Genomic DNA, 14,732 nt, shown 5'->3' on the forward strand with positions numbered 1-14,732 from the left:
TACACAATGAGCTTTCATGTATATACCATTTATAATACAACACTAATACACTTGGCCACTTATATCCACTTTAATTTTGCTTCAAAAGTTCCGATGACGGCTTCGTTGACGCTTAAAACGTGATTCTTTCGTAAATCCATTATGAATAGTTTATTCAAGGTCACCAATCATATTCAAAGGTCAAGATTTCAATTCGATGTCAAAGGTTAACTTGTCTTTTGACCGATTGTTTGAATTAGATGTATGAGAAAATTGTGTAAATAATAAAAAAAACAACAACAAATTATAAAAAAAGAAACATCTTTATGCTTTCTAGCTGACAAAGAACTTCTCATTGTAGCCTTGTGTAACCATTTCCCTGAACACCCAATCGTATACCTCCGGTATTTTCACGTAGACTCCCGGCAAATTCTCTATTCCGCAACCAAGTCCGTAAGCGACCATCCCGACGACGGAAAAGCGTAAGCCAGATTTATCCTGAAAAAAATAAAATAAAAGAACATCTTCGACCACCCATAGTTCATAGACAAATTTCATTTTGAAGCACTTTTAATTTGTTTGAACACAAATTACATACAAATTACTTGGTTGCCTCATCAGGTATTCAATGGGCTACCTGATAGATCGTCGTCACTACTGCTCGTTTCCGCTGTAAGAAATATTAACCACCATACATCGCAAATGCGTCACCTTGTAAACTAGTTACACTGGCTCACTCACCATTCGGTACACAACAATAATATCGCTATAAGATTTTAAATTAACATGGTTATTTTTATTACTAACAGTATTTAAAACGGGATATTTACCATGTTTTTCACCATGTTGTCAGTCTCGTGAACAAGACATTCGTAGATAATATCGAAATATCGAGCTCCAACAAATAAAAATAAAAAACATGGTAAATATCCCGTTTTAAATACTGTTAGTAATAATATCGCTGTTCGGTAAGGAGACTTGCACAAACCTCAAGTATGAATTGCTTGCTTGAAGATCGAGTCTGATACTCTATAAATACTTCTACCGAGTCTACTTACAGGGATAGGGCATACGAGTGATGAGCCGCCGTCTCCGATGCAAGTATCGACGTTTGCCTCCCCCCCAGCGCACGTGAGACTCTTGTGCAAGCTGTACGTTTGACCCAGCTGGCTGTTCCGATAGAGATTCTGACATCTGTCAGCAGCGACCAGCGGTAGTTTCAACTGAAAATGAAAGCCATTTAATTGAGGCAGGTCGGTAACACTATTAAAAAAATTAAAGCTAATGTCAAAAGAAAATTGATAAATAAGGTATATTATTCAATACGAGATCATAATTTAAGTATTTGTTGATATATAGACAGGATATACATTTATAAAAGTGGAATAACTACTGAGTTTCTTGCCGGTTCTTATAGGTGGAATCAACTTTCTGAACCGGTGGTATCATTACATTTAATTCAGATGTAACGTGACCATTCCAAAGTGCTTTTATGAGCCTACTTGATTAGAGCAATAAAATATTGGACAACATCACATACATTACTCTGATCCCATTGTAAGTAGCTAAAGCACTTGTGTTATGGAAAGTCAGAAGTAACGACGGTACCACAATCACCCAGACCCAAGACAACATAGAAAACCAATGAACTTTTTCTACATCGACTCCGCTGGGAATCGGACCCGGGACCTCGGAGTGGCGTACCCATGAAAACCGGTGTACACACTACTCGACCACGGAGGTCATCACTTGAATAAAGAATAATTTGATTTTGGTTTACTTGACATGAATAGAACCTTACTTACCTTTTTAAGTATAGCAGCATACATTTGATCATTAACGAAGTCCTTGCCCCAACCCATGCTGAAGCACTCCGTTCCAGGGCTGGGCAGCTTCTTCTCCAAGCACGCCACTCCTATGTGAGGAGCTTCGTCCAAGTTGAACGGCTCCTTCAGGATGATGAGCGCAACATCGTTATGGGCTTTCTCTGGTTGTGAGAAAGATTAAGTTTAGTAAAATCGCATTTCATATCTAATAGAAATATGGGGCAATGAAAAACAAAACTGCAAGAACTTCAAAGAAAACAAAATAAAATAATTAAATTCCTATTCGATATCCATCCTTGACATCAACAGCTACACTTTACAAACATTATGAAATTACGTCAATTTTATGTGTATAATTCTTGTATACTTAGTAGAAAAATTATTAATAAATCGATACATTCAGATTTGACGTTTATAAAACAAAACAATAGACGTAGCACACGTAGACCAAGCATATTAGTTCTCCCAAAAATTACTTTCAATGGAGCACAACTTTGTAACAAATTACCTTCTTATAAATAATGTAAACTCAGTTAAGTCTCAACTATCAAAATAAATTTAAGAGAATACCCACTTTTGTAGCGATTAAAATATATACAGCAGATTTAATTATATTATATTCCGTTAACTGAGTACCTATAAGGCCTATATTTTATTGTTACTTTTATGATATTGTTCTCATGTAAGTGAATCTGACTTTTTGGGAAAAAAGATTACAGATTTATTTATCAGTAGAAATTATACAGCTTTTAATAAAATAAAACTTAACAAATATATTATATATTTTTTGCGTCTTTTTTCTAAGACTTTTCACGCACAATAACAGGTCTTGAAAGCATTAATACTGACGTCTGACTAAATGGCTAATGAAAGTAATGCACGTCGATATATAAACTCTATTCCAACCATAACAGTAAAATAGCCAAATAAACAACATTTGACAGCAAATTGACGCGATATCATCGGTCGATAGCTTGATTATTGTTATTTGGTATTCACTATGGATTTAAGGAAAATTGGGTTTTTGAACGTCGACGAACCTGTCATCGGAATTTTGGAACGAAAATTAAAGTGGATATAAGTAGTTAAGTGTAAGAGTGTTGTATTATAAATAAATATATATTAATCATAAAATCTTAGTAGTGCACAACATAGCTGAGTTATTAGCGAATCGCGTGAAATACGTAAATCTAAGGTTTGTTTATCTTTTTTCCTACTTCCATTAGGAATAGGCTATATATACATACATATATAAAAGCGAAATACCGCAAACTGATTAATCACGAAGTCTCAGAAACTATAACGCATACAAACTTGAAAATTGGCCGGTAGGTTCCTTATAGGGTGTTGACATCCGCTAAGAAATCGGATTTTACGAAACTGAGGGGGTAAAATGGGGGTTGGAAGTTTGTTTTTTATATATTTCGCGCGGGTCAAGCCGCAGGTTAAGCTGGTATATTATAAGGAGAATTAGTGTGACTTTTCGAATGTCATTACGTCAAGCTCTCTGATTGGTTTAAAATGATACATTCTTGGCGTGTTATACTGTTTTCTATATTAATAATTTCGTGCAGGTCTACTACGGTAGACACGATCGAAATCTATCCAATTATATATCGTTAAAAAATAATGATTTTTAGTCGACAAATTATTTATTTTTTAGCATTAGCATTAGCAGCCCGTAAATGTCCCACTGCTGGGATAAAGGCCTCCTCTCCCTTTGAGGAGAAGGTTTGGAGCATATTCCACCACGCTCCTCCAATGCGGGTTGGAGTACACATGTGGCAGAATTTCGTTGAAATTAGACACATGCAGGTTTCCTCATGATGTTTTCCTTCATCGCCGAGCACGAGATGAATTATAAACACAAATTAAGCACATGAAATGGGCCATCTCGGCTCATTATTTATTTATTAATTTAAAATTGCAAACGAAAGGAAATTAATTAATAAATTATTTTATTTTTGCTAGCGTTAGAAAAACTAAATTTAAGTTTGTATTAAACGTAAAATATCCGCATAATTCGTATAATCGAGATATTTCGACACTAAATCCATTAAATTCAATGACAGTTCAACGGGCGGCCATGTTTGACGTTTACGGGTGCGTTCAGAAAGTGTGTTCCAAATAATAATTTCGTGCGGGCTACAGTAGTTTATATTTGTTTAGTTTGATTACGACACTTTATCCGAGTAAAACCGGGTTTTCATTAACAATTCCTATATAAATTGAATATACATAAGAATTGTATATAGTTATTAATTAATAACTTCGTTATAAGTACTTGTAAACGTAAAAATATTATTAAAAAGTAGAATAGCACTTACCTAAAAAAATTACTGTGACAACGCCCCCCCCCCCCCTTTATTGACGTAGCGACGGCCGGAGTCTAGTTCAAATAATAATATCAAGATAACACATAATACTTACGCCTCATGTACTCGTTATGTATAATGATACTCTTAACATCTCTGTCCTGATGCTTGAAGAACTCGTCGTCCGTCTTGGTGTCCCATTCCCCAGCGCGACACATTATCTGGGATGAAAAAGTTTTGGGTGAAATATAGTCAAATGTGAGCCGAGATTGCCCAGTGGTTAGAACGCGTGCATCTTAACCGGGTTGCGGGTTGCAAGACCACAAGTAGTGCACGGTATAGCTGAGCTATTGGCAAATCGCATGGAATTTGTAAATCTGAGGTTTGTCGTTTCTTTCATTGGAATACGCTATATCAGTAACAATGTACACACCTCAGAATTGTCTTCTATATCGTCTACTTTATGAGCTACGGTTATGACGACGGATGGATCGATAAGAGTTCCACCAGCTATGTAGGCCTTATCGAACTGTCCCGTTGGTATTCCCTTTCTGTAACAATGTTTATAATAAAATGTTATGATATTGACGTCCTCCTGATTAATTTCACGCCAGATATTCTTATTTAACTAAAATTTATATATTTATGTCAAGATTTATACACTAACTACATATTTTAATTCATATTTGTATATATTTAAGCATTTAATGTTATCAATTCTTAAGTTAATAAACTTTAATTAGTATCTTAAAAAAAAAAAGAAAAAACCTAAAAAAATGCCTAAGATATTATAGTACACTAGCGAGTGCACAAATATATGTGCACTCTTTATTTTCTCAATTAATCCGATAGGACAATAAATATGACTGGAGAGCCAGGCGTAGGACTAACGGCTTTACGTCCTTACCGAGGCCGAAATTCCAGACTCAGGGAGAAATTTTTGGCCTCATAACTATTTATCAGCGTCGACTCGAGCTTTACGTAGGCCTTGGGATCTAGCCATTAAATTACATGCGATGATCCAGTGTACACACTACTCGACGACCTCCGTGGTCGAGTCGTGTGTACACCGGTTTTCATCACGCCACTCCGAGGTCCCGGGTTTGATTTTAAAAAGTCCTTTAGTTTTCTATGTTGTCTTGGGTCTGGGTGTTTGTGGTACCGTCGTTACTTCTGATTTTCCATAACACAAGTGCTTTAGCTACTTACATTGGGATCAGACTAATGTATGTGATGTTGTCGAATATTTATTTATAAAAAAAAAAGTTAATCATCTCTAGCTTAGCCCATGATGATCTGAGTAGCTGTATTTTTCTGATAAAACTCACTTTCTACGTAAAAGGCTTGAATTATTAAAATTATATAATTATTATTCAATATCGTAAATCACTTTTTGATATTACGAATCCGTCTGCAGTGATTTTCGAGTTTATTCGTACATTAGTCTATTTTTAATACTACTGGTGTCATTCTGTTCTGATATTGATGGTGAGCCAGTATAGAAACAGAGCGACCGACTGTAATAATGGTTCTACTACATTGGATAAATGATAAATCAAAATTGGAATTAAGTCTCGTAATAGTTTATTTTTTTCTGTATCTGTTTTGAAATTGGGTGTTCCACAAGGTTCAACTTTAGATCCCTTTATATTTTAAATGTATATAAATGATCTTACAATCAATGCTCAATGTGTTTTTAATAATACTAATTGTTCTTAGACTTCGATGCTTTTTCAAATTAACTGTAAAACACCTTATAATAATGTTAACCAGAAGTGAGAAGTTTAAATATAATAACGGTACTTACTTCATTATAACAATCATCCATGGGAAATCTCCATAATCCGCGTATCCATATTTGTCGGCCAGTTCTCGGAGGACGTTCGCCCCAGGGTTGCTGTATCCGCAGCCACGTTTCTTCTGTACTTTAGGTTTCTTTGGTTCAGCCCTTATTTTATTTTCGGGACAGCAGGTCTGTAGGTAAGTGCAGGTCCCTCCTATTTCTCTGTAAGTATTTTTTGTACATTTTACTTTTTGGAGTTTTATATTTTTACTTAACATCAGCAGATCTTCGCTGGACTTCAATCTTGTCGTCTTCTTTTTTTTTCAATTTAAAATAATATATACATAATATACAATAAATAATATATAATCATCTCTATAAGTCAATTAATCTGGATCGAAATGTATATAGTCTGTAACTGTATATTACGCGTTTCGAGTTTAAAGGTATAGTTGTTAGGTGTAGGCGTTAAGCCTGTGTACTTCTGTGGAGTTCAAACTTGATTCGTACCAAATTTCTTCAAGTTCGGTTCAGTGGTTTTCCCGTGAAAGAGCAATAGACAGACTTTCACATTTGTAATAAACAACCACAATACTGGGGTTTTTTAGGTCACTAATATACCAAACACTCTCGGGGGGTACTTCATAAGGTAACACACCATTCATGAAGTACCCCCCTTATAAACTTAAGACGCATATATTATAAAAAGGCAAGTAAGTAAGCGTGTGACTTGCTCAAGCTAAACCCACGCAAACACGTTTTAACCACTGGACTGGTTCTTTCTTACCTGAAGGTAAAAGTCGTGGCGGGATCCACGGGCGGGGATTTATCTCCGCAGAGGGATTTCTTGACACACCGCGCAGTAAGACCCTTTTCATGATTACATAATTTATCTGAAAAAAAAAATATGTATATTAAAGCAAAAACATCTGTTCTTAATTGAAAAATAGAGCACCTGATGGTAAGTGGTCACCAGAGGACACTTGAGGACCAAGTTTTATCCTCTGCGCCTGTAGTTATACTGCCTCATTCATCCTTTAAGCCGAGTAGAACAATAAAAGTTATTGCTGTTTAGCGGTACAGTGGCGAATGGGTGGGACCTACCCAAACGGGTGGAAGCCTATCTGCTTAGCCTAATCACACATTGTTGTAGTCTGGAATAGTACGTGCTCTTTCAAATTGTCATTTTACAAGACGTAGGTAAACACGGATGTACAAACTGTTAGATATATACATTTAAGGGGAGACGTTTTAAAATATTTGTATAAAAACAATGTTGGTAGGGCTTCGTAGTTCCCAAGTTTGGTGGATGGTTAATATTTCATACAGATGTCTATAGGCGGTGACCATTTACCATCAAGTATATCATAAATTCTGAAACGTACAATTATCTAGAACTGTTGATTTCACGTTTACGTTTTTTTCTTTCTCATCGGCAACTTCTAGCAGGAATGTTTCTATCTGAGAGACATCTACGTCGCTCGCCGCGTTGCACAGCATCAACCAGCCGATCACATGGACCAGATGAATCCTGCGATAAAGAAGCCGCTTGAATGCCCAATGTTGTTTACACCTTCAAAGATGTGTCACCTAGAATCTTACCCACATCGGATAATAATTTTAAGTGCTTCGTGATGGTGTAACTTTTACATTAGCATTAGCAGCCTGTAAATTTTCCCACTGCTGGGCTAAAGGCCTCCTCTCCCTTTGAGGAGAAGGTTTGGAGCATATTCCTTGCTGCTCCAATGCGGGTTGGCGGAATACACATGTGGCAAAATTCGTTGAAATTAGACACATGCAGGTTTCCTCACGATGTTTTCCTTCACCGCCGAGCACGAGATGAATTATGAACACAAATTAAGCACATGAAAAATCAGTGGTGCCTGCCTGGGTTTGAACCCGAAATCATTATCAAATCATTAAGATGCACGCGTTTTATAATACTGGGCCATCTCGGCTTTTTTACAATAAATAAATGAATTGATAAATATGACGGCGCATGCGTAGCGTCATCTGATGAATTACGTCGGAACTAGATTTGAAAACTAGTCATAACTGTCAAAATCTAGCGGAGCGTCGTGTGGATGGTTAGCACACACATAATGGCGGCGTTCAACTGGGAAGAGCAACCGTCATCGTAAACGCACCACATATACGACGAATCGCTTTTGTTCCGTGTAATCTACGATACGTTTTTGTTAATTTCGTTTGATTTGTGATATCAAAGTGTTTATTAAATTGATCCTGATGGTAATAAACTTTGATTTCAATTTGATTTAAAGAACTAAAGTATAATATAATCGATTTTTAAGTTTTATCTCGCTCTCCGATAGCCCACGGGTCATAAATCGTGGCTAATCCTGACAAAAGGTGATCTCCCGCCTTTAAATACATTTAGCAACATTTGATTCGCTTCTAGGACTTTGCGGAAGTCCGTTTCGGTAGGTATTCATTCATCAGATACTCTACTGCCAAACAGTAGTACTCAGTATTGTACAGAAGGGACATATTAGTTCTCAAGGTCAAAGTCAATAAATCTTTCTTGGGGCAAGGTATCCGCTTCTATAATAAAATACCGCAGACATTTTTACCGTTGCCGTTTCATAGATTCAAGTCATTTGTAAAAAATACACTGTTAAAGAAGGCATATTATTCGATACAAGATTATATCGATGATAAAAATGCGTGGAGTTAACGCTAGTTGACTTCTTACATATATAATTGTATTTAACTAACATGACCGTATTTTTATATGTTGAAAAAGAGTAACTACTGAGTTTCTTGCCGGTTCTTCTCGGTAGTAAATGAAGATAGTTGTTAAATGACTTAATATAGTTTGTTAAATTACGATTCAAAAGCGCTTGTAAAAGCCTACTTGAATAAAGTATATTTTGATTTTGTTATTAATTCAAAAGTTGTCACCCTAATTATTAATTATTTATTGACAAATATAACAATTATTGAATCGAGATGGCCAATTGCGTTTGCAAACCCAAGCACCACTGAATTTTCATGTGCTTAATTTGTGTTTATAATTCGACTTGTGATAGGCGGTGAGGAGACCTGCATGTGTCTAATTTAAACGAAATTCAGCCACACGTGTATCCACCATTGGAGCGGCGTGATGGTATAAGCTCCTAAACTTCTCAAAGGGAGAGGAAGCTTTAGCCCAGCAGTGGGAAATTTACATGTTGTTATTGTGTTACAAATGATTATTTTCCCAATTTAATGAAATTACAAAACCAAACGCTTTACACAACGCCATTTTATCAAATGTGTTTGATAGCGTGTCAGAATGTTTGAATACTTCGAACATTAGGAGGAAAAAACATATAAATTGACAAATAAGTTCTTGCTTCATAAACCGGTATTGAAAACACCGTATTATCAAATTTGTGATTATTAATATATCTTTGCCATAGCTGAGAATAGGTCGATATAGTCGGACCATGTTGTGAGAACGGTTTTGTTTATGGATGTGGATGGATATAGAGGTAGGGGACGACCCAAGAAACGATGGATGGATCGTGCGAAAGACGATATGGTTAGAAAGAATGTTACTTGTGAGATGACGTCCGACAGAGAAGTATGGGAGAAGAAGACATGCTGCGCCGACCCCGAGTAAAATTGGGATAAGGGCAGGGGGACGATAAGCTGAGAATATGTCGATAATAGAAGCCAATCGTTGTATACTAAGTACAAAAGTAGTATGACGTGACGTGTCAAGCGTCTGTCACACACCAAGATAATAATATTGACATATTTGTGGTAGCCATTTTATAGTGCGTCTATCTTGATATACGAGAAATTTAAGATTTAGATTAACATATGAATTTTTGGAGACTGGCAATGGACTACCTGCTCAGTAACCGTAGCTAATCAACTAAGAAAATCGTTTAACCCCCCTTTCAATACCCCTTAATCCCGCTCTGTAATCACCACGGGTATTTATTGGATGATATCAGCTAATTTTCATTTCAACCCTCATGAATAGTTTAAGAACGCATATTTAAATATATTGTTACAAATATACGAACGATAGTTTTTTCTTTTTTTTTTAAGGTTAGTAGCAATACCCTTTTAAATAGGAAATTATTAAGCTTATCACTTGTGTTAGGAGTTGGGACGACAATTGCCCAAGGGGGGTTGAATAGACCAATCAATGAATTAAAGTAATACTCGTGAAAAATTCTATGACTTTTTATAATTTAAAATAGCACCAAGTCATAAAACGGATTTAAATATCAAGACAATAATGCACAACTTCTAATAATCTTCACTTGAAATCATATCAGCTACAAAATTATAATTATAGTATGCCCGACTATAGGACTTTCATACAAACTTCAAACCCCCGTTTAACCCCCTAAGAGTTGGACTTTCAAAAAATCCACATCTTAGGGGATGTCTACACACATAAGGAACCTACCTGCCAAATTCCAAGCTTTATGTGTTGTAGTTTCTAAGATTTCGTGATTAAACAGCGATTGGTATTTCGCTTATATATATAAATATATTAAAACAAAGATCACTAGACTTTATAATGACCTCATAACACCCCCCTCCGTCACGTTACAATAATATGCGAATAAAATAAAAACATAAAATGAAGTCAATCTAATTAAAAATTTATATATAAACACACAGATAATAATTTACATTTACGAACATAGTTGACATTTAGTAAAGACATTTATTTAATTATAAACACAAATAACTCACCACATAATTTTATTTTTTAATAAACAAAAAACAAACGTCGGTCGGGTCGTCACGCAAGGGAAACTCATTGACGACTGACCGGTCGTCGTACAGGTCTAAATATACGTTCAGAACAACACTAGTGATGTGTATGGTTAATGTATCGATGTTTTAAACATGACAGTTCGGTTTTTGCTCAATTATTATTTTGAAAAAACTAATCAAAGTTGAAGTATTTAATAATTAAATTGTTTAACTTGAGAAAAGCTTAGGTTATTAGTTGAATTTTATGTTTATTAATATGATAATGTAATGAAAGTCTTTTTTTATTAATAATATCTTTTATTGATTATGACTTATATTTTATTCTTAGTTACAATTCTTACATTACAATTTTGTGAAGGTAAATTATTAGTATCATTATTGCCTGCCTACCGTCGCGTGCGTAAGAGATAGGGAAGCCAGACGGGCGCAGTAACGCGTTACGTAACGAAGCGGTTTACCCCCCCCATAATAATTTAATTCAAGAGTTTAGAGAGGTCTAAACTGTCAGTCTGATATCATTATATGTTATTAAATTAAATAACATATTTATTAAAAGAATTGATAACATTAAGTGCTTAAATATATATACAAATATGAATTAAAAATAGTTACTGTATAAATCTGACGACCTCCGTGGTCGAGTAGTGTGTACACCGGTTTTCATGGGTACGCCACTCTGAGGTCCCGGGTTCGATTCCCGGCCGAGTCGATGTAGAAAAAGTCCATTAGTTTTCTTAGTTGTCTTGGGTCTGGGTGTCTGTGGTACCGTCGTTACTTCTGATTTCCATAACACAAGTGCTTTAGCTACTTACATTGGGATCAGAGTAATGAATGTGATGTTGTCCAATATTTATTTATTTATTTAAATCTTGACCGCATGGAATGGCGGCAAGAACGCTAGCAGCATTTCCCCGTTGAATCGCAATTCCGATCCTCTGGGCTGAAAACGTACCAGCCCTCCTGTCGCCAGTGGATGGATATCATAGCTTTGGTTATTAATTACTTAATATGAAGCGACCTTTGTGTTTTTCAAGGGAAATTGGGAATGTGCAAATTTTTTAACAAGTGCAGAAGCTTAAAGTTTGGAATAATGTGCATTAGAAATCAAAAATAAATTATGACCAAATAAATTAAATTAATAATTAATAAAATCAATAATACTAAATAAATTTAAATCTATACTGTATATTATAAATGTGAAAGTAACTCAGTCTGTCTGTCTGTCGCTCTTTCACTGCCAAACCAATGAATTTGAACTCCAAGGAAGGACATAGGCTACTTTTGTTGTTAAACACATAACAACCAACCCCCTAAAACGAAGCCACGGGCGACAACTAGTAATGTTTATTATTTAAAAAATATATATTTATATTAAAAAAATAATAATAATATATAAAATAACGCCAAAACTTATAAAAATAAAATGTAAAAAAGGCACGGGCAAGTGTGAGCCCGTGGATGTTTTAAATTAAATAAATAAAAAAAATCTAGTAATGTTGTATGATATATAACAGAAAGAGACAGGGATAAAGAAAATGAGAGGGAGAGGTCGACTATATAACGCTTTATCCTCAAGTGACGATTTCTGTCTCTTCACTCGACTGTAAGCTGCGCAAAAGTTTGTTGCTCATACATGCATGTTTAATATTAATCATTCATAATGTCGATGAAAAACACGTCTTGTGACGTCAAAGTTAAAGGACAATGACGCTATTTTTGACATTTGTGTTTTTTTTTGGAACAATGTCAAGGTATCGTCCAGCTCAGCCTAATTTATTAATATTTCGAAATGACTGAGGAACAGGGCGGGATATGCAAATGAATTTAGGCTTAAAAAAGTAAGATCTTTTGAAGTTGTACCTCTTTTGGCGCTTTTTGAATAATATGTGATTGCCTTTATATCCTGTGCTTGTAGGGTGCCATTAAAACTAACCGATACCACTTGGAAACCTTCAAGAAAAGAGCGTACTCCTTCCTGAAAGGCCGGCAACGCACCTGCAAGCAGTTGCAGATGTCCACGGGTAGTCATTTTCCATCAGGTGAGCCTCCTGCTAGACTGCCAGAAAAAAAAAATCTACCCAATGAAGTTGATCGCTGAACCGAGATTAAAGTGTCAACTGTCAAGTCGATCGAAATAGACAACTTCACACTTTATCTTTTAATACAATGTTTATTTTATTACACAAATTATAAATGTTTCCTGTACATTATTTCAACTATAAGAGCAGAAAAGCCAAATAAACAACATTTGACAGCAAATTGACGCGACATTATTCGTCGGGAGCTTGATTAGTCTATGATATTCACTATGGATTTGCGAAAAAATGGCGTTTTGTATCGACGAAACTGTTATCGGAATTTTGGTAGTCAAATTAAAGTGAATATCAGACATTAAGTGTAATAGTGTCGTATTATAAATAAAGATATATTAATCATAAACTCTCAGTAGTGCACAACATAGCTGAATTATTGTATTTCTTATTTTTAATTATTATGCTTATGTTGGTATTGATATTTTTAATACATACATTGTGTAATATGATAATGCACGTTGAGACGTGACCTGTAAGTAGTTGAACTTTTGCCTCGATAATTTGAAATGTATTTTTTTATTTTGGATGTGATATATTATACAACATTGTATCTACTGTTGGTTGTCCTAATGAAAATGAGATGAGATGAGATGAGATGAGATGAGACGAGATGAGATGAAATGAAATATTGATTTATTTTAACGTATTAACACAAAACGTAAACCAGAAAATGCACCGCCTTTCGGAGGTTTAAGTACAACTCGTCTTACACCTAACAGATGTTCAAGTTTACATAACAAATTTCGTCAAATTCGGTTCAACGACTTGGTCGTTAAAAATCAACAGACAGACAGAGTAACTTTAGAATTTATAATATTAATATTAGGGATATATCGGCGATACAGCAGGTATCCAATATATCGGTATCGGCGATATTTTTCTGGCCGATACAACGATACTGTTCAAATTACGTGTTTTAAAAAAGTAATGTAAACCCTCTCTTGTTTTGTCATTTTTGTTTCAAACGAGATAATACTTTGTTTTTTAAACAAAAATTTGATAAATGTTTTTTTTTAGTTAGTAACTCTTATTAATGACCTTAATTACTGAGCTTAATTACCAATATTCACATTCCAAGTCTGTAACGTTTTATTTTATTATTTTTTTTTTAAATAAAAACAATCAATCAACATGTCGACTTACATTTATTTTACGTTTTTTTTTAAATTCGATATCGGTATCGGTATCGATATCGGTATCGGTATCGATATCGGTATCGGTATCGCCGATATTTTTCTAAGAGTATCGGTATCGGTATCGTATCGGCAAAAAGGCGTATCGTTGCATCCCTGATTAATATATATAATAGGCGATTTGACTGGGTTTTAGAATCCATTTTATATTATTTAGTAGAGGTTAAGGTACCCAGTAAAAGTTGTGTTTTTTAATTCTAGGACATATTTGCTGAAAAATATCAATATGGCGTTGCAATGGGGTCGATGACGTCACTTGCCTGGCACATATAATCCACATGCAGTAGGCAAACGAGTTTAACACGCAAGTGACGACATCATAACCCCGACCAATCAGGAGCGTTTTGTGTCACGTGACAAACGTTTAAAAAAATGCATTTGTACTTATGGATTTTTTTGAATAAATTAATTATTGTTATCAACTTTTCGTTAAAAAATAACCATTTTTAAACTCATAATATATACTGATAACAATAATTGACACTTTATTTTTCGCACTGTCAAAGAGTCTATTACGATGTAAGAGACAGGTATACAGATAGACAGAGAGAGAAAATGTCAAAGCATAATATAAGAATCGGTGATATCACAGACGTCAGTGATTTTACAATTAGTACAGGAAAATGTTTCCGATTAAAAATAACATCGACCTGATGAGATTAATAAGCCGGTGGAAACCCAGCACTTATCACGTGACCTCAAAGGTCATTGGCATCAGCGAAAGGTTATCGAAGCAAGCAACAAAATCTGTATCATAGGGTTCAGCCAGCGTCCGCAATTTAAGCGCAAAAAAATGT

General features: G+C 35.1%; 1 protein-coding gene across 1 annotated transcript; it reads right to left on the minus strand.

Moving 5' to 3' along the window:
• Positions 1 to 283: 283 nt before the first annotated feature.
• LOC125074698 (phenoloxidase-activating factor 2-like) lies at positions 284 to 10,709 on the minus strand. The gene is made up of 9 exons (XM_047686095.1): positions 10,626 to 10,709; positions 7,289 to 7,434; positions 6,691 to 6,796; positions 5,928 to 6,125; positions 4,554 to 4,671; positions 4,236 to 4,341; positions 1,785 to 1,966; positions 1,038 to 1,202; positions 284 to 477 (listed from the first exon to the last, which is right to left on the minus strand). Exons 1-9 carry the CDS (start codon positions 10,691 to 10,693, stop codon positions 313 to 315), a joined length of 1,254 nt encoding a protein of 417 aa, XP_047542051.1. The 5' UTR covers positions 10,694 to 10,709; the 3' UTR covers positions 284 to 312.
• Positions 10,710 to 14,732: the final 4,023 nt, after the last annotated feature.

Source organism: Vanessa atalanta, chromosome 28, assembly GCF_905147765.1.
Source record: "Vanessa atalanta chromosome 28, ilVanAtal1.2, whole genome shotgun sequence".
Taxonomy (NCBI): domain Eukaryota; kingdom Metazoa; phylum Arthropoda; class Insecta; order Lepidoptera; family Nymphalidae; genus Vanessa; species Vanessa atalanta.

Bases quoted from the DNA above. Each gene is read 5' to 3' on its own strand.
- LOC125074698 (XM_047686095.1), bottom strand. From the start codon at position 10,693: ATGAGTTTCCCTTGCGTGACGACCCGACCGACGTTTGTTTTTTGTTTA. The intron at 6,126-6,690 runs GTAAGAAAGAAC...AAATACTTACAG, and splicing joins GCCACGACTTTTACCTTCAG to AGAAATAGGAGGGACCTGCA. The intron at 478-1,037 runs GTAAGTAGACTC...TATTTTTTTCAG, and splicing joins CACTCGTATGCCCTATCCCT to GATAAATCTGGCTTACGCTT.